This window comes from Schistocerca americana, chromosome 6, assembly GCF_021461395.2.
Source record: "Schistocerca americana isolate TAMUIC-IGC-003095 chromosome 6, iqSchAmer2.1, whole genome shotgun sequence".
In the NCBI taxonomy this organism is placed as follows: Eukaryota; Metazoa; Arthropoda; class Insecta; order Orthoptera; family Acrididae; genus Schistocerca; species Schistocerca americana.
Window position 1 is genome coordinate 208,685,634 of NC_060124.1, and position 27,717 is coordinate 208,713,350.

Below are 27,717 nucleotides of genomic sequence, written 5' to 3' on the forward strand. Positions count from 1 at the left end.
CCCACTATCAGTTTTATCGAGCATGTTATTCGAGGTAGGAAGTTAAAAGCGGTGTTTTTAGTCCGTTAATGTCAGAGCAGATTTCTGTGAGCGTCCGCCGTCAGACCCACTGTGCAAACGTCGTGCGCGCCTCCGTCAGTGGAGTCACAGCCCGCTTGGTTACGCGGCCTGTCGGCGCGGCCTGGCCTCCATGCTTAACAGCCGCGGGTAATTACAGTAATGGGACCCTTTGTGCGTGTTTCTGTCGAGGAAACTCGTGGCTCCCAAATTAATTAAAACCGTTTAATCGTTGCCGGGCCACTGGCTGAAACAGACCTGCGTACAACGCGTAAGTTCACTAAAGGTACAAATTACGAACGGTTTTCTACTCAATGGGGCGGTATGTTCGCTGATTAAACATTCCTCGAGATTGTCGATACGTGAAAAGGGCGACGAGTCTGCAGTTGAAAAAACATTGTTTCTGAATAAACAATTAATGCGTGATCATCGAATGATCAGATAACAGAAATATTAGAAACATCGTTTGTAATTCACAAAAGCCAGTTTTTAATGAAGGACATAGAAAAACATTACCCAATATCAAAAAAGCTACAATATTCCTCGCAACAATACAAGGTGACCTAATGGGCTATATGTTACTGTGATGCATTACTTATTTTATAATTTAGTCCGTGTCAGGCCAGTCTGCGGGTTAAATAAAAGGAATCCAGTGCAAGAGCCTGTTCATGTCCTAATAACGACGACTTATATGAATCTGAAGCTACTTACCGTATTCATCCGTTGGTCTCCCTCTACAATTTTTAGCCCCCACTTCTGGCGTTAGGAACTCGCTTATTCTGTATAAGAAATAATAGTAAACAATAATGGTGATGCTGTAACTGTTGGTTGGTAATATTTACTGACAAAATGCAACCTAACCGTAGATTGCGTACGTACGGATATCCTGTGTGGCCGTTTTTTAGTATGAATTAAAAAGAGACAGAGATTATTAACTGACCTCCGATGCGTCGGTTCTCGATTATGTTCAGGAGACGTACGGATTGATTCCGCGAAGGGGTTTTCTTAATTGACCTTTTGACCCGGATTGCCTTCACGCAATCAGAATCTTCGATGAAAATACCTAAGGGCCTATTTGAATATAAAAATGGAAATGAAAGCAAATTAGTGGAATTTCGTAAGAGAAAGATTAACGGATCGGAAGTTGAACACATTAGTGGTTTCCCAAATATAATCTAGACACCGCGATAAAGAGCGAACCTGTAACAAAGCTAATATACAATTTGAAAATCATTTCTGGTTAGTGACAGAAAAGAATAAGAAGAAAATTACTGCATCGTAAAATATTATATACTTTGAACAAATTGGCTTTAAACTTCTAGAATTTGATAAATACACAATAAACGCATGACTTACAACTGATATTTCTTTTCTACATGGCGCAGTCCAATAATCGCTGCTTTGTCAGTCCGTTCCTTCTAAAAATTAAATGTCCTTGCGTGTGCGTAAGTACATTGCATCCACACCCGAATTACCGAAATGTTTGTTCGTCGTTTCACATAGTTTTTACACAAAATAAAAATACAACTTGTAGGAATGCTATGTAGTACGTCTTAACATGTCAGCGACCAAACGTATAAGGGATAATGAAGTCTGTAGAATAATTCTTAGCAAAAGATAGATTGTTCTTTCTTCTGTTTCGCAGCTCCTTGCCATCAAGCGCTGCGGCAATGATTTTAAATATTGCGCCCAGCGGGTCATAGTGTTTCTTTAGAGTGTTTAAACGCTGGACGCGCGTCTTGGTATCGGCGCACATTAAAAGAAAATATTTCGTATCTTTACTCTCGCGCTGTGATGCTCAGCATGTTTACGAACTACAGCTTGTTGGCTGTCCTTTTCTTTTATGACAAATATGTCATATGCAAAGTATCTGAAATCGAATAATATGACACACTCTTCCCTTCTTCACTAAATCCTTCATACCTCAAATGACTCGTCAAAAGATCCTTCCGTTTAGTCAAATTATGCCACAAATTTATTTTCTCTCCAATTAGTTGCCCGATCTAACCATCTAATCTTCAGCACTCTTCTGTAGCAACGTATTTCGAAAGCTTCTATTCTCCTCTTGTCTGAGCTACTTCTAGTCCACATTTCGCTACCGTTCATGTCTACGTTCCAGAAAAATGCAGGGTGAAACAATCAAACGGTGAGTTGACCGGCTTACAACAGAGTCAAAAGGCTCTGTAAACTGATTTAGATCTGAAGATGATCATTACTGACTGAAACCGGTCGTAGTCGAAGTACTTTATATTGAGATCAAAGACTGTAATGAAAAACATTTGACAGTACCTGGATCTCTGTTCGTATTCATGACTATTTCGCGCCGGCCGAAGTGGCCGTGCGGTTAAAGGCGCTGCAGTCTGGAACCGCAAGACCGCTACGGTCCCAGGTTCGAATCCTGCCTCGGGCATGGATGTTTGTGATGTCCTTAGGTTAGTTAGGTTTAACTAGTTCTAAGTTATAGGGGACTAATGACCTCAGCAGTTGAGTCCCATAGTGCTCAGAGCCATTTTTTTGACTATTTCGCAGCTTGTCAAACGGTAAGTTTATAAAAATTCGACCAAATTGGCCATTGGCCATTTAAACTAATTTTAGTTTTTTAAGACGAATCTAGAGTACGTGAGTACGTGAGTGTAAATTAATAGCTGAACATGAAAATATCTGTTTTTATAGATGGTATCACTGAGATGGCATCCTTGACTTCACACACATTGTCAGACTCTGAGGGTGAAACCGCACATGACATTGCGTAGCGTCTCCAAGGGAATGTTGTTCATTTCTTGGCAAATTCAAGTCCTCAGATCGTCTCTTTTTTCTGGACTGTTTCTTGGCGAATTCATGTATTCAATCCACCTCGGTTTCTTGAATGGTTTTCGTGGAAATATCTAGAGTCTAGGTGGCCCCAAAGGAAAAAGTCTAGAGCCGATAAATCTGATGAACGGGAAGGCCATGAAACATGGCCAATTTGTTGACGAGACGACCAGGCAATGCGAGTCTAAGTAAATCAACTGATGCTAAAGCAATATGGCTTATTGCACCAGCCTGCAAGAGGAATATTTCTTCATCTCGATAATAGGCATCGAGTTTGGCAGAGGAATGATAACATATGACCATAACGTTTAAGCTTTAAGGCCACCATGTTACCATCTTCATCTTTAAAAAGGTCGGGTCCTGTTACTGCCCGAGATGACATTGTGCACCAAACTGTTTCATTTTGTGAATGGAGAGGGGTTTCTTGCAAACGATGTGGATTTCTGTTAGACCAATTGAGAAAGATCTGCTTTTCGACAAAACCTCTAAGGTGAAACTGGGTTTCATCGGTCATCCACTACTGTCAACTTTCTCTTCATTTTCCCTGATAACATTTAACATCGCTTGGCAAAAGCGTATGTGCTTGGTCTAATCTTGAGGTTGGTGGGCTTGCTCACCCTACTCTTGGAGGGATGATGTTGGACATTATTTTTCAAGATCGTTCGTACTGACCCATCATTTTCCGCATTGTACCATTCAGCTTATTTGCGCGGACTTCGTAAAGCTATAAGAACGCTATCAGTATTCTCTTGGGTCCAACTTGTTTTTTCACTGCCACGTCTTTTCTGCCAGCGGCTTCTATGTTTTTCACGCAGAGGGTGATGGCATTGGACGATAACACGGGAGCTGTGGGGGTAAATTAAACTCTAGGCGCATATCGCGTTGAGCTCCAACATAATTATACGAGTTTTTCTATTACCCCTTTACAGCAAACGCACGTTTCGTACTTTATCAAAGATCCACGGCTACTAAAACTTCAAACTGCCTAGACGCCCATAACCCTGTACCACGGCAGTCAAGAAGTCCTTAAACCTCCCCATTTGATTATCTCACCATGTACCCTCAGAAATGACTTTCTAACACTTAAATTTACATTAGATGTTAACAAATTCCCCTTTTTCAGAAATGCTTTTCTTGTTACAGCCAGTCTACATTCTATATCCTCCCCGCTCTCCCCATCCTCAGTTACTTTGCTGCCCAAGCAACAAAACACATCGATTACATTCTCATTTCCTTATCTAATTTTTTCAGCATGACCTGACTCTTGCTTTACTTTTATTAATGTGCATCTTATAACTTCTTTGCAAACGCTATCCAGTACATACGATTGCTCTTCCATGTCCCTTGCTGTCTCTGAGAGAATTCCAGTGTCACCAGTAAACTGAAAAGTTTATATTTCTCCTTCCAGAACTTCAATTCCCCTTTCTAAATTTCTCCTTCTCCTCGGTTTCCTTTACTGCTTGATCAGTGTACAGTATTTAATAACATCGCCAATACCCTACAATCCTTAATCACTCCCTGTTCTACCACGACTTACCTTTCATGTCCTACGACTCTTACAAATGCCATCTGGTTTATGTCCAAGTTGTAAATAACCGTTTGCTCCCTGTATTTTACCACTGCCATCTTCAGAGACTCAAATGGTGTATTCCAGATAACACTATCAGAAGCTGGTTTGCCTTACCTTAACCTGTCTTCTAAGATACACTATGTTATCAAAAGTATCCGGACACCCCAAAACATGCGTTTTTCATATTAGGTGCATTGCTGACACCTACAGCCTGGTACTCCATATCAATGACCTCAGTAGTAATTAGATATCGTGAGAGAGCAGAATGGGGCGCTCCGTGGAAAAAATGGTTCAAATGGCTCTGAGCTCTATGGGACTTAACATCTATGGTCATCAGTCCCCTAGAACTTGGAACTACTTAAACCTAACTAACTTAAGGACATCACACAACACCCAGTCATCACGAAGCAGGGAAAATCCCTGAGCCCCGCCGAGAATCGAACCCGGGAACCCGGGCGCAGGAAGCGAGAACGCTACCGCACGACCACGAGCTGCGGACCGCTCCGTGGAACTCACGGACTTCGAACTTGGTCACGTGATAGGGTGCACTTGTGTCATACGTCTGTACGCGAGGTTTCCATGTTCCTAAACATCCCTAGGTCCACTGTTTCCGATGTGAGAGTAAAATGGAAACGTGAAGGGACATATACAGCACAAAAGCCTACAGGCCGAACTCGTGTGTTGAGTGACAGATACCGCCGACACTTGAACGTGTAATAGGCAGACATCTATCCAGACCATACTTAGGAATTCCAAACTGCATCAGAATCCACTGCAAGTACTATGACAGTTAGGCAGGAGATGAGAAAACTTGTATTTCATGGTCAAGCGGCTGCTCACAAGCCACACATCACGCCGGTAAATGCCAAACGGCGCCTCGCTTTGTGTAAGGAGCGTAAACGTTGCACTACTGAACAGTGGAAAAACGTTGTGTGGAGTGACGAATCACGGTACACAATGTAGCGATCTGATGTCAGGGTGTGGGTATGGCGAATGGCCGGTGAACGTCATCTGCCAGTGTGTGTAGTACCAACAGTAAAATTCGGAGGCGGTGTTGTTACGGTGTTGTCGTGTTTTTCATGGAGGGGCCTTGAGCTCCTTGTTGTTTGGCGTGGCACTATCACAGCACAGGTCTACATCGATGTTTTAAGCACCTTTTTGCTTCTCGCTGTTGAAGAGCAATTGGGGGATGGTGATTGCATCTTTCAAAACGATCGAGCGGCTATGATAATGCACGGCCTGTGGCGTGGTGGTTACACGACAACAACATCCCTGTAATGGACTGGCCTACACAGAGTCCTGACCTGAATCCTGTAGAACACCTTTGGGACGTTTTGGAACACCGACGTCGTGCCAGGCCTCATCGACCGACATCTATACCTCTCCTCAGTGCAGCACTCCGTGAAGAATGGGCTGTCATTCCCCAAGAAACCTTCCAGGACCTGATTAAACGTATGGCTGCGAGAGTGGAAGCTGTCATCAAGGCTGAGGCTGGACACACACCATATTGAATTCCAGCATTACCGATGGTGGTTGCCAGATCTTGTAAGTCATTTTCACCCAAGTGTCGGGATACTTTTGATCACATAGTGTATGTCTTAGGGTTAGTATTGCCTCACGTGTTCCAACATTTCTCCAGAACGCAAACTGATCTTCAGTGTTGGTTTCTGCCAGTTACTCCATTTTACATAAATGACTCGTGTTAGTATTTAGTAACCGTGACTTGTTAAACAGATAGTTCGATAATATTCACACCTGTCAGCAGCTGCTTTCTTTTGAACTCGAATTACTACATTATTCTTGAAGTCTGAGGGTATTAACCTGTGTCACATATTTTACATACCAGATGCAATAGTTTATCATGGTTGGCCCTCCCACGGGTGTCAATAATTGTTGGGGGAATTTCGTTTAATTCAGAAGCCTTGTTTCGACTTAGATCTTTCAGAACTCGTCGAATTCTTCACGCTGTATTATATCCCCTAACTCATAACTTACTTCTTCTTTCACTTCAATAATATTGCCTTCGTATTCATTTCCCTTATACAACCCTCCTAAATATACCTTCGACCAGCCTGATGGCTTCTCTCCCGGGTTCTTCGTCCGACATTCGTCTGATGATTTTTCTGACGTTTCACCAGCACAAGTGGCTGGCATTGTCAAAGCTTCACCTTCCATATCTGGTGATGGAGGGTGAAGCTCTGATAAGCCAGCCACTCGTGCTGGCGAAACGCCAGAATAATCATCAGACGAACGTCGGCCAAAGTACCCGAGACAGAAGCCAATAGGCAGTTTGTCAACAAGTGGCCACAAAAGCCTTAACAGTTTTGTTCTGGACTACCATCTCACCTCTTGATATTCATACAGCTTCTTTTCTTCGGAAGTGTCTTTAATTTGAATGCAGGTGACATGTATCTTCCCTTTAGTTTGGATGCTTCTACATCCTTCCATTTCTTTTCTAGCCATTTTACCATTTTACACTTTCTGTATATCTCATTATTTAGTCGTCAGCATTACCTTTCGACAGCTTCATGTTTATATTTTCTAATTTCGTTAGTCACATGCAATATCTTTTGTGTTATTCAAGGATTTCTTCTGTTCTTCGTCTTATTGCCTATTGGCTTCTCTGATGGTGTCACTATTTCATCTCCCATACGTTTTGTATTGTGCCCCGGCCCCATGTTTCAGTTAATAGTTGTCTAATGCTCCCTTTGAAACTCTCGACACTAAGAAAGGTGATAATATGTAGACAGTTCGCATCTGAGAATAAATGCCAAGTAATGGTATGGTGAAGTAGACACACACACACACACACACACACACACACACAGTAACCTTACAACTTTACTCTGAACAATGGTCACAGCCATTCTTGTCCAAATGGAATCTGTACCTTGAGGATGGAGCCCTCCGTTAGTTCGTTGGTAAGTTATTTAAAATAAATAGGGAGGGAGGCTGTCCGTAAAATTAATTTACTACCAAACACCACCAGTGCACATAAAATCCGTTTTCGTATTTGGAATGTGAGCTTACTTGTTATTTGTAAGTTACTATTTCAAACCAAAATTAGGTTTTGCATGTACCTATACATCCATTATGCTTAAGCCACCTTACGGTGAGTGGCGGAGGTAACTTCCGGAACCGCTATTATGTCCTTACATTTTTGATCCATTCGCGAATGGTTCGGGGTAAAAACGGTTATCGATAAATCTTCATATGAGCTCTACTTATTCTCAATTTGTTTTAGTTTCATTTCACGAGACATATGTGCAAGGAAGATTCGTCTTCGAACGTACGCTCTAGGAATTTAGACAGTAAACTTAACCATGATACAAATGTCCTGTGTTGTTGTGTCTGGACTTTGGAGTTTCTTCAGCATTTCCTCAACGCTGTCACGCCGACTACACGATCACAAACTCATTCGCCAGCAAGCATGCAACATATATCGGAAATTTGCTTCCATTTCAGGGACTTCTAATGGCAACGAGCAGTGCAAATAACGTGTCCACAAATAAACACTCTACTGGAATTTGTATCTTCAAATGTAGAAACGTTATTCTCGTCACTACTTAATTTTCAAATTATCTTTTAAATGAGAAACTTAAGCTAACAGCTTGATACCGAAAGACACTGACTGCCAACTGCTGAATCTACGAGCAAAGATGTTACAGTTTTCAGCTGTCAACTCACAAGGGTTGGGTGAGAGACGAATGGTGGGAGTGGAGTACCGAAATAGGCCGCTCACAGTTTCTTCAGTACATCAGAGCCATGGTGGGGTTACTGGCTTTTCCTGGGAACCTGTAACCTGTATGCCCCTCCAATTTTAACCTCCTTTATTACCCTGCTGGCATACTCCTCCCATTCCCAGCTCTCCAGCGTGCGAAGTAATTATGGACCAGTTACAAGCTAACTGATGATTCAGGGACATAACATATCCAAACTATAGCGCAGGAATGTCACCAACTGACTTCATTACTGTGAAAAGAGTTAAAGAATATTTCGATGACTTTCATGTCCAAATCCGATAAGTGCAGGTGCACGTCTGTTGACGTAAATTATGATTCGTTATGAATGAAAAATGTATTTTTTATTGCTTTAAGATCAGATAATGTCAACAAAAGCTTTTGGCTAAAATTTGCGTAAGACACTCGCATTCGTACAGGCTACTTCAATAACTAAATATCTATATGGTCAAAAATCCTATAAATAATTTATATAGGGGAACTCGGGGCAGAACGGGATAGCGGGGCACAATGGGAAATTGCTCTTTTCTAGATTGGACAGTGGTGCAACCTATTGTGTGGGCATGTAACTATTTCTCCGAATGGAAGTGAGGGCAGCCATTCTGATTTAGTTTGAAGTGCGAAATCTAAGCGAATTGTTGTCCGTCACGTTACCGCTTGCGTTGTTCTAACGTTTGGTGAATTTCAACACCAGGTAAGCTGTTAATTGTTAATTCTATACCCTAGAATGACACATTCCCTTAAAGTGCATGGCATTTGTTATACTTTAGTTATTTAATGCGTTTAATTACGTCAGTTATTACACTCCATGAAAGTTGTTAACCTCAAAAGTGCTCTTGGGGCGGGGCAGAATGGGATAGTGTCCCGTTCTGCCCCGTCATATTTTGATGCAAGTAGAAAGCAAACCCAGCCTGGATGTTCATGGATGCCAGACTCTCCCAGCCAGCTATGTTCGCCGAACAACTCAGCTTTCCAGATATCGCCCGAGGCTGTCATTCCAATCCCACTAATCTGTCAAAATACTCGGCGGACTACAAGACGAAAAGGAAAAACCGTCGTATTAACAGATTCTCCTTATAAGAAGGAACTTCAGAATGCTGTCGCACGTAAAGTAGGCCTACAGAAAAGAGGAGGGTGCACAAAAATAAACAATGTCAGGACAAAGACGTCAGGAGCAGTGCAACGTAAGGCAAAAATATTAAACTGTACACCCAAAAAAACCAAAACAGAGGACATCAAAGTGCTTACGAATAATAAAAGGAAGAAGATGATGGAGAAGAGAGAATCAGAGAGAGAGGATGCTGAGTGTCTCTACTGTGGGGGTTTCTACTCCGTTTGTAATGCCAGAGGTGTTTCAAGTGGGCACACAATTCAAGTACTGGCATAGACAGTGAATATGAAGAGGAAATACTGATTTGTGACTGTTGTCGAAAGGACTAGTAGTTAGTAGTTTGGGGGTTATTAAGCAGTGTACATTTTTCAGAATGACATTAAAAAGTTTTCTTATTTTGAAGAATGACTTTTTAATTGTTTTTATTACACATTGCTTAGACTGAATTGCCTGTTATACAACATTTTGCAATAGTTTAATACGATATTCGTAACTCAAATTCAACGTTTATGCAATAATTTAACAAAAAATAGCCTTATCCCATTCTGCCCCGTGGGTGGGGCGGAACGGGAAATATGCAAGACTTTCTTTGAAAAATTGTAAAAAATGCCAAATGTATTGTTTTAAGTGATTTTAAAATAAGGTACATTAGGTTACGCTACAAGATGTTTTTTTATCACTTTAAGAAGTGTTTCCTTGTGTTCCCTTATTTTATAGAAATTGTTAAACATTAGGTATCCCGTTCCGCCCCGAGTTCCCCTATATATCATCAGCTTTTTGCTATATTAGCAGGTCTTTTGCCTCTCCATTTTCTGTGATCCATTGCTTCCTTCTTAAGGCTGCTGTATGTTGTACCGTCCATCACGTCATCCATATCTGAAATCTAATAATTATTAAGGAAAAAATTCTGTACTTTCTGCCGTTTCCGAGTTAATCAACTGCAATTGTCAAATTAATAATTTCTGCAGTCAACGACGAATTTAATGTCCTTTAAAAAGCATCGAATTTTTTTCTTAACAATTATTTCTACAACTCCCATACAAGCTTTTCAGACTTTTTCTGACCATCCAGTACCCACAGCTAAACCTAGTGAGTAGCACTAACCTTGCATGGAATATACTGTGAAGTTCCTGGGACTCATCTGTCGTATATCAAAATGTCAATAATAGTCACGTCCTGTCCAGCTGTTTTCAGCAGTCTGGCGTCCAAATTGTACGCAATTCCTGAACTTCAAAATGAGCCTATAGGTGAATACGAAATAGCCCACCAGAAACAGAGCTTCTTCCCCTTGTGACAAAACAATAATATATTTTAATTTTTTACTCGAGATGTACGTCCCCCTTCATTAGGAATCATTATCTTTTATTCTTTTTATTCATTAAGCGAGATCGGTGACTCTGCTAATTACTTGTAGTCATAGAACGCGCGGTTACTCACCGCGGGTGGCACCACAACTACAACGTCCGTTTCAACATCTCCCTCCTCTCGATGGTTTGTGGGTGGGAGAGATTGGCAATTTATTCAGCAACGGTTGTTTCGCGAAAGGTATCTCTCGAAGACGACACCTTTGGTGTTGGCCGGAAACTGATTCCACCAAACTGGCGGCGTGGACGCTGACGCTGTAAAGACGAGCCTATCGGACAAAATTTGTCATTCCTGCGGATCCTGTAAAAGAGAGAAAGGTATATTACCACTCTTGTTGATTTGTCCTAGCTGGTGTAACCTCAAAAAGAGATAGACACACTCTGGTGGGGTATTAGCAAAACTTAATCCCTCAGCAGGTCAGGCCAATGCGTGGTTGGCCTTTGAGAAAACTGGCGGCGTGGCTGGCTGGATATACATATACATGCCACACACACACGCACACACACACACACACACACACACACACACACACACACCACGCGATCTCGTTATCTTTCTCCATGACGTCTGGATGTTAAATCACTACAGCTCGCTGTCACAATGAAACAAAACTAATGTTCATGACGGAAGAGAAAATACGACATCAGCTGCAGCCGGACATTGAAATAAACCCATTGGCGACAAGTGATAATTTGTGGTCGACTGGAACTCTAACCTGGATTTCCCACTTTTCGTGAGCGGCTGCCTTAATCCCTTCGACTATGTGATCACGCTTCCCGTCCAACCCAAAATCCCATACCTCGCACATTTCATACAGTACTGGCCATTAAAATTGCTACACTACGAAGATGACGTGCTACAGACGCAAAATTTAACCGACAGGAAAAAGATTCTATGATATGCAAATGATAAGCTTTTCAGAGCATTCACACAAGGTTGGCGCCGGTGGCGACACCTACAACGTGCTGACATGAGGAAAGTTTCCAACCCATTTCTCATACACAAACCGCAATTTACCGGCGTTGCCTGGTGAAACGTTGTTGTGATGGCTCGTGTAAGGAGGAGAAATGGGAACCATCACGTTTCCGACTTTGATAAAGGTCAGATTGTAGCCTAATCGCGATTGCGGTTTATCGTATAGCGACATTGCTGCTCGCGTTGGTCGAGATCCAATGACTGTTAGCAGAATATAGAACCGGTGGGTTCAGGAGGGTAATACGGAACGCCGTGCTCGATCCCAACGGCCTCGTATCAGTAGCAGTCGAGATGACAGGCATCTTATCCGCATGGCTGTAACGGATCGTGCAGCCACGTCTCGATCCCTGAGTCAACAGGTGGGGACGTTTACAAGACAACAACCATCTGCACGAACAGTTCGACGAAGTTTTCCGCAGCATGGACTATCAGATCGGAGACCATGGCTGCGGTTACCCTTGACGCTGCATCACCGACAGGAGCGCCCGCGATGGTGTACTCAACGACGAAGCTGGGTGCACGAATGGCAAAACGTCATTTTTTTCGGATGAATCCAGGTTCTGTTTACACCATCACGATGGTCGCATCCGTGTTTGGCGGCATCGCGATGAACGCACATTGGAAGCGTGTCTTCGTCATCACCATACTGGCGTTTCACCCGGCATGATGCTATGGGGTGCCATTGGTTACACGTCTCGCTCACTTCTTGTTCGCATTGATGGCACTTTGAACAGTGGACATTACATTTCAGATGTGTTACGACCCATGCGTCTACCCTTCATTCAGTCCCTGCGAAACCCTACATTGCAGCAGGATAATGCACGACCGCATGTTGCAGGTCCTATACGGGCCTTTCTGGATACAGAAAATGTTCTACTGCTGCCCTGGCCAGCACATTCGCCAGAGCTCTCATCAATAGAAAACGTCTAGTCAATGGTGGCCGAGCAGCTGGCTGGTCACAATACGCCAGTCACTACTCTTGATGAACTGTGGTACCGTGTTGAAGCTGCATGGGCAGCTGTACCTGTACACGCCATCCGAGCTCTGTTTGACTCAATGCTCAGGCGTATCAAGGCCGTTATTACGGCCAGAGGTGGTTGTTCTGGGTACTGATTTCTCAAGATCTACGCACCCAAATTGCATGAAAATGTAATCACATGTCAGTTCTAGTATAATATGTTTGTCCAATGAATACCCGTTTATCATCTGCACTTCTTCTTGGTGTAGCAATTTTAATGGCCAGTAGTGTATATATACTCCCCCCTCCCCATCCCCCCTCCCCACGCACACACACCACGATCTCATCATCTTGCTGCATGATGTCTGGATGTTAAATCACTACAGCTCGTTGTCACAATGAAACTAAACTAATGTTCATGACGGAAGAGAAAATACGACATCAGCTGCAGATGGATACTGAAATAAATCCATTGGCGACAAGAGAAAATTTGTGCTCGACTGGGACTCTAACCTGGATTTCCCACTTTTCGCGAGCGGCTGCCTTAATCACTTCGGCTATCTGATCTCGCTTCCCGTCCAACCCAAAATCCCATACCTCGCACATTACATACGTAGTGCCCCTGTCCATTACTCCCATGACTCACAGCGTTACCTGATTGCCGCAAGAGGTCGAATGAAGAATGTATAAGAGCTGAAGGTATCATTATTTGCCGCCAAGGCGGATATATTTATACGTGTGGTGTCGGATCTTTCGGACGTAGCTGAAAGAACAGACACCGCACATATAAAAATTCTAATGTTCATCGGAGACTTGTGGGCCTCGTGCCTGACAGTGGTGCGTGCCTTTTCTGTGCAGGCGTCGGCGACGTCGTTCAGCGGCGGCGGCGGCGGCGCTGGGATCGCGTCTGCGCTGCGGCTCCACATGGGCTACTTGTCCGGCCTGGTGGCGGGGGCGGGACCCGGGGCCCACCATGGCGGCTCCGGCGCGTCCACACTCAGCCACAGCCAGTGCGCGCTCGGAACAGCGGTCAGCCTCCACTCTGCTTATAAATGACCTAGTAGATAGTGTCGCAAGTTCCATGCGGCTTTTTGCGGATGGTGCTGTAGTATACAGAGAAGCTGCAGCATTAGAAAATTGCAGCGAAATGCAGGAAGATCTGCAGCGGATAGGCACTTGGTGCAGGAAGTGGCACCTGACCCTTAACATAGACAAATGTAACGTATTGCGAATACATAGAAAGAAGGATCCTTTATTGTGTGATTATATGATGGCGGAACAAACACTGGTAGCAGTCACTTCTGTAAATTATCTGGGAGTGTGTGTACGGAACGATTTGAAGTAGAATGATCATACGAAATTAATCGTTGGTAAGGCGAGTGCCAGGTTGAGATTCATTCGGAGAGCCCTTAGAAAATGTAGTTCATCAACAAAGGAGGTGGCTTACAAAGCACTCCTTCGACCTATACTTGAGTACTGCTCATCAGTGTGGGATCCTTACCAGGTCGGGTTGACGGAGGAGATAGAGAAGATCTAAAGAAGAGCGGCGCGTTCCGTCACAGGGTTATTTGGTAAGCGTGATAGCGTTACGGAGATGTTTAGCAAACTCAAGTGGCAGACTCTGCAAGAAAGGCGCTCTGCATCGCGGTGTAGCTTGCTGTCCAGGTTTCGAGAGGGTGCGTTTCTGGATGAGGTATCGAATATATTGCTTACCCCTACTTATACCTACCGGCAGGGGTGGCCGAGCGGGTCTAGGCGCTACAGTCTGGAACCGCGCGACCGCTACGGTCGCAGGTTCGAATCCTGCCTCGGGCATGGATATGTGTGATGTCCTTAGGTTAGTTAGGCTTGAGTAGTTCTAAGTTCCAGGGGACTGATGACCTCAGCATTTAAGTCCCATAGTGCTCAGAGCCATTTGAACCATTGTTGAACCTACTTATACCTCCCGAGGAGATCACGAATGTAAAATTAGTGAGATTCGAGCGCGCACGGAGGCTTTCGGGCAGTCGTTCTTCCCGCGAACCATACGCGACTGCAACGGGAAAGGGAGGTAAGGAGGTAATGACAGTGGGACGTAAAGTGCCCTCTGCCACACACCGTTGGGTGGCTTGCGGAATATGCGCGCACGGAGGCTTTCGGGCAGTCGTTCTTCCCGCGAACCATACGCGACTGCAACAGGAAAGGGAGGTAAGGAGGTAATGACAATGGCACGTAAAGTGCCCTCCGCCACACACCGTTGGGTGGCTTGCGGAGTGTAAATGTAAATGTAGATGCTTCTGCTGCAGCTTCTGTTGTCCTTGATCCATTGCTGCACTCGTGAAGGCTCAGAAATCATAAGGAATTATGATGTTTCACAAGAGGAAAAGAATGGACATTCCATCTGAAAGAAATCTTCCACAGTACAGCTCTCCCGCTGTAGAGTATTAAAGGGCTTGTCGCTAGCACCTATGTACACCACTACCAAAGATCCATGGAAGGGGGGGGGGGAGGAGGGGGAAGATCTTGTGTTTGCAAGCGGCCAAGCAGAAATGTGGGTGAATAGACTCTTGCACACACCCATTACAAGCTCATTACGTTGACCACGTAGGAGAGTATATTTGCTTAGCAAGAACCACAGGATATTAACTGCAGAATGAGTAGTCAGCATCAGATATTCAGTGATGAGGACGAAGATGTGGAGCACAAATGGAAAATTTTAAAACCGTCGTTCAGTATGCCTTGGACAACAACCTTCCGAGCAAGGTCTTAATGCTAAGGAACGACACGTCACGGTTAAACAGCAGTGTTACAAAACTGCCACGTAAACAAAGAGAGCTTCATCACAGATTCAAGAGAAGTTAAAACCCAGCTTAATACAAAAGCAGAACGATGCGAAAATGAACATAAGTAGAGCAGTGAGAGAAGCGTTAAATGACTTTGGAAATATAATTTTGTACACAAAATCTTAAGAGGTTTCAGTCTTACGTAAAATCAATAAGTGATTCCAAATCGTCTCTATTCATTCACTCATTGACCATGCTGGTACCGAAACACGATATAACAGAGGCCAAAATACTAAATTCGGTCTTTAGAAATTGTTTCATCGTGGAAGCCAGTACACGGTCCCTCCTTCTAATTGTAGCACGAATGTCGAAATGACAGATATTGAGATAACCGATCGCGGATCAGAAAAGCTACTACAATCGCTTAACAGTGGAAATACATCAGGACCAGATGAAATGAGATTCTACAAAGATTATGGGAAGAAAAATTGCTCGCTGTCTAGCAGCAGTTTACCGTAGGCCGCTGGAGCAAAGAAGGATACCTAGAGACTGGAAAAATCCGCAAGTCATTTCCGTTTTCAAGAAGGATTGTAGGACATGCATATAATTATAGGCTTGTATTGTTACATCTATCTGTTGTACAATTATGTAACATGTATTCTGCTCAAGAATTATGACGTTATGGCTAACGATAATTTTCTCTATAAAAATCTGTTTCGGGAACTGAGAACGTCCTAAACTCAGGTCGATCAGTTCCTCCATGAGATCCATAGAGCCGTAGGCAACGGCGCACAGTTGGTGCCGTGTTTCTTGACTTCATAAAAGCATTTGGGACCGTAAAAAATACAAACTTACCGAGTATCGGAACTACTAGATTCAATGCTTCCTTGCCGACAGAACCCATCACGTCACTGTTAACGGAAAAAAATCGACAGATGTAAAAGTAATTTTCGGAGTACCCCAAGAAATCGTGATAGGACAGTTAGTGTTTACAATGTATCGGTATGCAAGCGATAGATTTTTAAAATATATTTTTGCTGTCACCAGCAGACCAAAATTCAACCGAGGATTCCGATGTGACTATGCAGAACAAACGGCTGAAATTATTGCTATATATTCGTAAGATCCTGGTCTCGAACAGGTCTCCAAACAAGATACAGAGGTTCAAAGCTACTCTAACTCTACACTTAAAATCCAGTATGAGGCGAAATCTAAATCATAAATAACCGCAGAAAATTTCATAAATTTCAACACAATATTCTGCAAGCATTTTTCCAGAAGGGCCATCTCTTCGTTATCAAAAATCTTTATCCGTTATCGCGAAAAAAAAAAAACATTTCAACCCCCCGGTTTCGACCTTATAAGCAAGTAAAAGCGCTCTATTTGTAGACTTCCGTCTTAAGTTGTTGTTCTGTGATGTCAGATATCATCTGGTGGACTGAAATTCAAAACTGGGCATAAATTGGGAGAGATAAAAGCAGCTTAACAACACTTCAGGTGGTCGTCGACTTTAGTAGCAAGGCGACTCGATCTGCAGCTTCGCTCCTCTAGAGTATCGTACCACGCATCGAATCGGTCTCGGTCGTTGCGACGTCATTGATATTAACAGTTGTGATTGTGGAAAATGTTTAGAATATGCCTAAAGGTAACAAACTGAAAATGTAAATTTAGAGAAAATTACCTAAATGAATTTCCGTTTCTACGAGAAGGAATAACTGTATATGAGTAAGAAAGAATGAAGTGCAGTAAGTCTCAATCATAGATAAATGTAATTATGTGGAAGAAAAGTAAGTGCAGACCCTGCAGCTTTGTGTCTTGTGTCCATGCGTGGCCGGTAGTCTGTATCTTATAGTTTACTAGTATCGTTTCAAGTTTATTTACTTACATCTGTTTCTTCCCTCTCTCTCATATTATGGATCATGTTAATACTAAAAAGCTCAAAGAAGTGTGGATGCACAAAGCACATCACCGAGCGAGGTGGCGCAGTGGCTAACGCACTGTACTCGCATTCGGGAGGACGACGGTTCAATCCTGCGTCCGGCCATCCTGATTTAGGTTTTCCGTGATTTCCCTAACTCGCTCCAGGCAAATGCCGGGAAGGTTCCTTTGAAAGGGCACGGCCGACTTCCTTCCCCATCCTTCCCTAATCCGATGAGACCGATGACTTTGCTGTCTGGTCTCCTTCCCCGAACAACCCAATAACCCCCCCCCCCCCCCCCCAACACAAAGCACATCGCGAAGAATCGCCTGAGTTCTTCCCGCAACCCTGCAGCAAAAGTGATATGAAGATAGCAGCAGTTGAGACAGCATATGAATTTCTCGCCGTAAAACATCATCAGAGTCTTAGCTCGACGGATTGTACCAATAGACCGGAAGGAAAGGCTTTCGATGACTCCAAAATTGTGGTAAGTGATTACATTAGCAAATTAGTCATTACATTAATAAATGGATGAGGCTGAACTAAGTTGGTTAACTCCTAGCAAAGGACTTGATTGGGACAATGTAGGAAATGTTGTAACTTATTTCAGAAACAGAAATTTTCTTGTAGTTGACAGTGAATTGTTAGATGAAGTACATGGCCTAAAAATATTTCTAACTGGACAGCTCAAATCGCAATCAAGATCAACATTTTTAGAGAAAACTGCAACTGGCAAGTGGTGTAATTTCATGAACAATCGTTTTGAAAACGAATATTCGTAACTTTTGGAATGTGTGCAATATTTTTTGCAATCCCTGCTGACCAGGCAGTTGTGAAAAGGACATTTTCCTTATTGGATATACAATGGACTGATGAAAGAAGCAGACTTTCTGTACAATGTGCAAAGAATTTGTTCATTGTCTGTTTTAAGGACCTTATTTGTTCTCATCACTATGATAACATAAAATCCAAGAAAGAGATACTCACGAGGAGTCTTGGAAGCAAGAAATACGTTTTTTGTAAAAAAGTAAGCTATTGGGTCTCACATTAACACTGTTTCTAACCCCCCCCCCCCCCCCCCCCCCCGATTTTCCCGTTTAGATATATGGCTACCCTCGATTGACATCCCTACTTTGACGCTGATAAAAAGCATTGTTGTTTTTATTGCATAGTTTTTTCCAGTATGGTATTGTTTCAGTTGTGAAGCTATTTCAGATGTGAGCGGACAGAGTTACGGTGTTGAGGAACTTCCAGAAGCATGTGAGTCGGTGCATCGACGCCCACAGACGTGAAAAACGATGTCGGAGGTAGTGATTGCGCACAGAGATGGGTTTTGCAAGGCCACATTTCGTAAAGTAAACTTGATTCATTGGAAGGACCGTGCTCTTGTGTCTCGCAGTATCAAAGGGAGATCATGTCGTGGATCCAGCAGTAGATGTTTGTTGCCGTCACTCAATCAGCTTAGCAATCTCCAATGAAACCCATTCTCAAAAATTCAGCTAAACTTTAATTACCGCTCTCCATAATGCATGACCAAAGTAAAAAAGACCTGAAAATTAAATGTTTAGGCCAATGTCTGTAAATAAATTGCTTGGCAACGACGTGGAGAATCTAGCTGCAGCCTGCCGTGCTTCGATGCCGGAATTTCGATGTGACGCGTCTCGCCGTATTACTTTATGACGATCTTGTCATACATAGTAGTTCACACAAGGAATGCGGATTACTGGTCTAATTAAACTCCCATTATGTGCAAGAGTTGGAAACGAAGCAGCCTTAATTTATGTGCGTCAGGCTGTCGTCACGATATCTGTTTGTACTGTATCTTTAAGAGTACGTGGATGGAAATTATTTGTACATGCTCTAAACCTGGTTAATATCTGAACTCTAAGACAATGGAATTATAGATCATGTGTGGCTACAGCTGTGTCGCAGCTCCCTCGTGCTTTGCTAGTCAGGCACGAGAATTCCTCGATGAACAGTTTCGAGGTTGCCGAATTCGACATGTTTCAACGACATCTCCAGCCGCGTTGCTGACTACTACGAAGCCTTACAATGCTAGACAACCCCTTGTGTGAATTAATCAATCCCCATGTGGCTCAGCGTCGGTACAAGACTAATAAAAATTGTGCAAAACTGTTTGAGATGCCTTTCGAAGATCAACATCTGGAATGCTCCGCAAGATGTCAAGAAGGACAGGAAGATGCGTAGAACACCGTGTAAGGTACGGTGGTTCACATACCGATCTGCTGGCTACAAAGTTTATCTCTGTAAGTATTGTAGTATCTGTACATGCCATAAAGTTAAGGGCACCGCCGTGTTTTTTGTGTGTATGTGAAGCCTAATCTCAGGAACTACTATAGTGACCTTGATAAGGTATTCACTAATAGGTAGACTGACAGTCAGGTTTGTGTATGTAATTTGTAAGTATAGTGACGATGAGTGTGCAGTATACGTATTGTTCTCAGTGCCACATATAATTGGCGTTGGGAGTGACATTTAGTTTCAGTCTTGGGAGCTACGTGCTGTTCAACTCCAGAGGAGCCGGTATGTAGCGAGATATGCAGCGAACAGCCACTGTAACCCAATACAGCAGTGAAGCTCGCAATAATTCACACGTATCTGTGTCTATATACAGAGCGGCCAGAAACAGCCGGAAAAGCTTGCAAGTGTGTTGAAGGGTAGGCTGTGCTGACAAATATTTGTTAAGAAAAAAATTCGATACGTTCTATCGTTTCCGAGCTAATTAGCATTCGAGGTAGGCAATTAGGCCGTTGCGCACAGAAATTCAAGCGGCCTACCAGAGACGGTGTCACCAAACGTATCCTTCGTTTGATTTTGTAAAAACCGAGCACGAGAGCGATACAAAAATTGGACATAGGACAATTGTAAAGAGCAAAATCCAAAGGCCGAGCAGTTGCTGTGGGGTGGGTAATAAAAGTTTTAAATGTTCGTCCTACTGTTCACTGCAAAAGTTCCACCTACCTCAGTACGGCAGCAGATCATCAGCCCGTTTCTCTACATACGTATGCACTGCGCTTACGGCGTAAAAGCAGCGTTGAAGAAAACGCCGTCAATACTTACGCTGCGAAGTCCGCGTGAACTCTGGCAACAAGCTATCCTGTAAACTCTTATAATACTTTCCGGGTGGAAAGTGGTTGCTTCGTCTCTCAGTAGTATGTCAAAATTCTGTAACGAGTCTTTTATTACATATCAGTTAAAAAAAAAAAAAGCTGCCATCAGCCCACATGTAATTAGCGAGCAACATCACTGTCCTGAGTTCACAGTTCATGCAACACAGTACACACACAAGGCAGCCAGAGATATACTCAAGTCCAACACCAAAAATTAGGCGATTTCACAGTCAATACTCCGCTACTATATCTGAGTTTCACATTCAGTCATTTTCAATGGATTTCTGTTAAAGAAATTGCTCGCCAAATATTCCATATATGGACACGAAACACGCCACGTGGAATTTTACAAAGGCCGAAATTTCTCACACATTCATCTTTCCAACAAAACAATTCTAGAACTTCCAAACTTCGCAAAACTGTCCGTAAATGCCACCGTTTTTACGGCAACACAAACTGGACGAAAAAAAAACAATAACTTCTTCATTTTACACATTACGCAGACGGACACATTCAACATGACCTGCACGTTCAACAGCTAACCAGCGACTCCTCAGTGCTACTCCTTCCGCAGCCTGTAACTACTACCTGGTATTGCGCGGGAACTGCTAAAGTCTGATTGGTTGGTCAAACTGACCAGCCAATCAGAACAATCGTTCGACATCATTCTCGGGCCAAAACTGTCCAACGCAAATCACTATTCCCAGTTTCATTCGCGTCATTTCAGTATGCAAATACTTATATAAGATTTAATAAAACCAATAAAAAGAAAACTAATCTTGCAATAAATTTAGAAATCGATTTTACTTTATACCGATATTCTGGCTGCCTCCTTACAAAAGCAAGTACACTTAACCATACGTCAAGTGGGCACAAATATCTTACCCACGCTATGATTACGTAAAGTATTATGTAAAATTAATCTTGAAATTTAACATATGTCCCACATACACACTCTCACTCACTCTCGTTTATTCCCACAACAAATAAAATTTTGTCTGTGTTTTATTTTACGTAAATGAAAAATAAGTAACTTTTTTAATATGAAAATCCAAATAAATTGAGCTGACATTTTGTGAACTCCAGTAATGATAACAAATGATACTAAAAGACAAACTGTTATTATTCCTAGCTGAGTTTTTTAGTCTAAGTGTCGGTTTGGGGTGTTTTAGGTAATTTCCTGTAACTCCGAAACTATGACAGATAAGAGGCTGAAATTATAGCATATTGACTCGCGACATTACACGGTCTCGTGCACTGTCATCTACGCTATGGGAACATCTGGCACTAATTGTATCGGCGGTCCCCTTCAGTTTGCGAGCAATGTCCTGATTAGTTCAGTTCATTGCTAGTTAACTTGGGACGGTGCATCATATCGAATTCTTTTCTTAACAATTATTTCTCAGAGCAACCTACATTGCAACACACTTACAGGCTCTTCACACAGTTTCTGATCGCTAGGTGCTGGATGGCTATAATTAAAGCTCAACTACCCACAGAGGCCCAATGCGAGCAGTAATTATCGTATGGTAGCGAAACTTAAAAGATAAGCTATTGTGTTAATGCGGAAGCGATTTACTCTGAAAAAAAAATCGTCACAGTTTTGGCAACCAGGTGCAAATCTGGCGCAGCGAATGCAAGAAAGACGTATGTAAATGTTTCCATATGTAATGGATTAGGAATGAGACGTGGGCAGGAAACATCCAAACAAGTGAGAAAGGCATAATGTTTATGTTATTATTAACCGCCTCTTATACAGTTTGTTCAATATGAGTGTCGAATGCGTCGACGACGTACTGCATCCGCAAAGCGAAGTAATGAACAGCTGCTCGTAGGTGTTGTGGAATCTGAGCAACGTTTCTTGTACAGCGACCTTCAGATCAGATAGACATGAAACTTGTGCCTTGTAAACACGTTCTTTTAGATATCCCCAGAGCCAAAAGTCACATGATTTCATATCAGGTGAACTTGCAGGCCATGCATCTGCAAAACCTTTGGAGATAACATGTTCGTGGAAGGTTTCATTAAGCAGATCTTTTACTGGGTGAGCGACGTGAGGTGTTGCTCCATCTTGCATGAAAAAAGTGGTTTCCCACAACTGCGCTCTTCCAAAGCAGGGATGAGATGCTGTACTAGCAGGTCTCGATAACGCGCATAAGTCAGGCTACACCTGAGAGGTCCTCTGGGCGAGTGCAATTGCTCTTCGTGCACAAAACGTGGTTTAACAGTGCTCCAGAAACGGCAATTCTGTGTAGCCTGTAGCGTAAATGGTGCTTCGTCTGTCCACAGAGCCCAGCCACTTGTCATCAACTTTGATCCGTGCCAGAAACCGAAGAGCATATTCAGAACATTGCTGTGGATCATGAGGTTTCAGTTGCTGCACTGTCTGTGTCTCATACCGTTACCAGTGTTTTCGATAGCCATACTGTTTACTCACGTTATACAGAATCCAGCCCTAGTGGCCAAAATTGGAACTAATTTTTTCCAGCGTAAATCCGTTCCACATTAACGCACTAGCATATCTACCAAGTTTCGCTGCCATCCACACTGGACGACCGTCAGTAGCTTCACTTCAATTATAACCACCCGCTACATACACACATAAAAATTTTTTTTTGCATCACCCGTGTTCCGAGAACTCCTGAAGATAGACTATGGATATAGTCCCTTTGACTGTTCAGAGATGCCACTAAACCCTCCCAAAGATGTAAACACCCATGCATGAGCAACGCCTATTAGGCGCAGGTGGTCCGACAGCCGATCAGTTCCAGTCCATTCCACCAGGAAGGAGGTACACGGCTTATGTTGTCTGTAGTTCAACCATACCAAGACGGTCAATACCGCGGTTCGACCGCGTCCGCATTGTTACTTTGTGCCTGGAAGGACTCTCAATATGGGAAACGTCCAGACGTCTCGGAGTGAACCAAAGCGATATTGTTCGGACATGGAGGAGATACAGAGAGACAGGAAATGTCGATGACATGCCTCGCTCAGTTCGCCCAAGGGCTACTACTGCAGTTGATGACCGCTACCTATGGATTATGGCTCGCAGGAACCCTGACAGCAACGCCACCATGTTTAATAATGATATTCGTACAGCCACAGGACGTGTTGTTACGACTCAAATTGTGCGCGATAGGCTGTATGATCCGCAACTTCACTCCCGACGTCTATGGCGAGGACCATCTTTGCAACCACGACACCATGCAGCGCGGTAAAGATGGGCCCAACAAAACGCCGAATGGACCACTCAGGATTGGCCTCACGTTCTCTTCACCGATGAGTGTCGCATATGCCTTCAGTTAGACAATCGTTGGAAACGTATTTGGAGGCAACCCGGTCAGGTTGATCGCCTTAAAAACAATGTCCAGCGAGTGCAGCAAGGTGGAGGTTCCCTGCTATTTTGGGGTAGCATTATGTGGGGCCGACGATCGCCGCAGGTGGTCATGGAAGCGCCGTAACGGCTGTACGATACGTGAATGCCATCCTCCGACAGATAGTGCAATCATATCGGCAGCATATTGGCGAGGTATTTGTCTTCATGGACGAAAATTCGCATGCACATCTTGTGAATGACTTCCTTCAGGATAACGGCATCGCTCGACTAGAGTGGCCAGCATGTTCTCCAGACATGAACCCTGTCGAACACGCCTGGGATAGATAGAAAAGCGCTGTTTACGAACGACATGACACACCAACCACTCTGAGGGATCTGAGCTGAATCGCCATTGAAGAGTGGGACAATTGGACCAACAGTGGCTTGATGAACCTGTGGATTGTATGCCAAGACGAATACAGGCATGCATCTACGCAAGAGGACGTGCTGCTGGGTATTAGAAGTACCGGTGTGTACAGAAATTTTCACCACCACCTCTGATGGTCTCACTGTATAGTGGTACAACATGCAATGTTTGGTTTTCATGAACAATAAAAAGGGTGAAAATGTTGTTTCTGTGGATCTCTATTCCAAATTTCTGTTGTTTACAGTTGTTAGTTCCAGTTGCCACTATAGTTACCGTGCTGACATCGCTTATACGTCAGGAACAAAATCAGTCTCGGAACTTTCTGGACGGGCGGTGTATAATTACACACATATCCCGGTTTTGACACTGCCATTATTTCAGGGTCCTCATGCCATAGCAAGATGTATTTCTTTGAAATGCTTTGTGTTCGCTAGCACCAGAATTCAGGAGTGTGTTGTTGTTGTGGTCTTCAGTCCAGAGACTTGTTTGATGCAGCTCTCCATACTACTCTATCCTGTGCAAGCTTCTTCATCTCCCAGTACGTACTGCAACCTACATCCACCTGAATCTCCTCACTATACTCATCTCTTAGTCTCCATCTACGATTTTTACCCTCCACGGTGCCCTTGATGCCTCGGAACATGACCTACCAGGCGATTCCTTCTTCTAGTCGAGTTGTGCTACAGATTTCTCTTCTCCCCAATTCTACTCAGTACTTCCTCATTACTTACGTGATCTACCTCAGTATTCTTCTGAAGCATTTAGAAAGCTTTTATTCTCTTCTTGTCTAAACTATTTGTAGTCCATGTTAATTTCCATACATGGCTACACTCCATACAAATATTTCAGAAACGACTTCCTGATACTTCAATCTACACTCGATGTTAACAAAATTCTCTTCCTCACAAACGCTTTCCTTGCCATTGCCAATCTACATTTTATATCCCCTCTACTTCGACCATCATCAGTTATTTTGCTCCCCAAATAGCAAAACTCATCCACTACTTTAATTCGACAACATCTCATTACCCAAGTCTTGCTTTTATTGATGTTCATCTTATGTCCTCATTTCAGGACACTGTCCATTCCGTTCAACTACTCTTCCAGGTTATTTGCTGTCTCTGACACAATTAAAGTGTCATCGGCAAACCTCAAAGTTCTTATTTCTTCCCCATGCTTTTTAATTCCTACTCCGAATTTTTCTTTTGTTTCCTTTTCTGCTTGCTCATTATACAGATTGAATAACATCGGGGATAGGTTACAACCCTGTCTCACTCCCTTCTCAATCACTGTTTTCCTTTCATGCCCCTCGACTCTTATAACTGCCATCTGGTTTCTGTACAAATTGTAAATAGCCTTATGCTCCCTGTATTTTACCCCTGACACTTTCAGAATTTGAAAGAGAGTATTCCAGTCAATATTGTCAAAAGTTTTCTGTAAGTCTACAAATTCTAGAAACGTAGGTTGGCCTTTCCTTAATCTATCTTCTAAAATAAGTCGTAGGGTCAGTATTGCCTCGCGTATTCCAACATTTCTACAGAATCCAAACTGATTTCCCCGAGGTCGGCTTCTACCAGTTTTCCCACTCGTCTGTAAATAATTCGCGTTAGTATTTTGCAGCCGTGACTTATTAAACTGATAGTAAGGTAATTTTCACATCTTTCAACACCTGCTTTTTTGGGATTCGAATTATTATATTCTTCTTGAAGTCTTAGGGTATTTCGCCTGTCTTATATGTCTTGCTCACCAGATGATAGAGTTTTGTCAGGACTGGCTCTCCCTAGGCTATCAGTATTTCTAATGGAATGTTGTCTACTCCCGGGGCTTTGTTTCGACTTAGGTCTTTCAGTGCTCTGTCAAACTCCTCACGTAGTATCATATCTCCCATTTCTTCTTCATCTACGTCCTCTTCCATTTCCATAAAATTGTCCTCACGTGCATCGCCCTAGTATAGACCCTCTATATACTCGTTCCACCTTTCTGCTTTCCCTCCTTTGCTTAGAACTGGGTTTCCAACTGCGCTCTTGATATTCATACAAATGGTTCTCTTTTCTCCAAAGGTCTCTCTAACCCCGAGTGATATATGCCTCTACATCCTTACATTTGTCCTCTAGCCATCCCTGCTTAGCCATTTTCACCTCCTGTCGATCTCATTTTTGTATTCCTTTTTGCCTGCTTCATTTACAGTGTTTTTATATTTTCTCCTTTCATCATTTAAATTCAATACATGTTCTGTTACCCAAGAATTTCTACTAGCCCTCGTTTTTCTACCTACTTGATCCTCTGCTGCCTTCACTATTTCATCTCTCAAAGCTACCCATTCTTCTTCTACTGTATATCCTTCCCTCCTCCTTGTCAATCGTTCCCTAATGCTCTCTCTGAAACTCTCTAAGACCTCTCATTCTGCCAGTTTATCCAGGTCCCATCTCCTTAAATTCCCACCTTTTTGCAGTTTCTTCAGTTTTAATCTGCAGTTCATAACCAATAGATTGTGGTCAGAGTCCATATCTGCTCTGACCACAATCTACCCCTGGAAATGTCTTACAATTTAAAATCTGGTTCCTAAATCTCCGTCTTACCATTATATAATCTATCTGAAACGTTCCAGTGCCTCCAGACCTCCTCCATGTATACAACCTTCTTTCATGATTCTTGAACCGAGTGTTACCTATAATTAAGATATGCTGTGTGCGAAATTCTACCAGACGGCCTCCCATTTCATTACTTACCCCCACTCCATATTCAGCTACTAGTTTTTCTTCTCTTTCTTTTCTTATATCGAATGCCAGTTACCCATGACTATAAATTTTCGTCTCTCTTCACTATCTGAATCATTTCTTTTATATCATACATTTCTTGAATCTATTCGTCATCTGCAGAGCTAGTTGGCATATAAACTTGTACTACTGTGGTAGGCGTGGGGTTCGTGTCTATCTTTGCTACAATAATTCGTTGACTAGGTTACCCGCGCTCCTATTTTTTTTTATTTATTATTAAACCTACTACTGCAGTACCGCTATTTGATTCTGTACTTATAACTCTGTATTCAACTGACCAAAAGTCGTGTTCCTCCTGCCACCGAACTTCATTAATTCCCACTATATCTAACTTTGTCCTATCCATTTGCCTTTTTAAATTTTCTTTCCTGCCTGCCCGATTAAGGGTTCTGACATTCCACGCTCCGATACGTAGAACGCCAGCTCTGTTTCTCCTGATGACGACGTCCTCCTGAGTAGTCCCCGCCCGGAGATCCGAATGGGGGACTATTTTACCTCCGGAATATTTTATCCGACAGGAGACTATCATTATTTAACCATACAGTAAAGCTGCATGACCTCGAGAAAAATTACGACTGTGGTTTCCCCTTGCTTTCAGCCGTTGTAGTGTAACGACGTAAGTTTTGTATAAATGATTTTCTTTTGATATATGACCATGTGCAGACTTCGTCACCTACGTCAGTTACAACACACTTCAAAATTATTTAAATTCTTTTTAAAATTGTCTCTGAATGGTTCTTGAACGAAACTATAATTAAAACATCATCATTTGAGTCGTATGCGCAGAATTACGTCACTC

At 42.9% G+C, this 27,717-nt stretch overlaps 1 protein-coding gene across 1 annotated transcript in view; it reads left to right on the forward strand.

Moving 5' to 3' along the window:
• The window catches only part of LOC124620054 (gamma-aminobutyric acid type B receptor subunit 2), a 434,547-nt gene that overhangs the window by 363,798 nt on the left and 43,032 nt on the right, over positions 1 to 27,717 (forward strand). Inside the window, exon 18 of the mRNA XM_047146721.1 lies at positions 13,446 to 13,616. Coding sequence (XP_047002677.1) covers positions 13,446 to 13,616 — 171 coding nt within the window. The remainder of the gene's footprint in view (positions 1 to 13,445; positions 13,617 to 27,717) is intronic.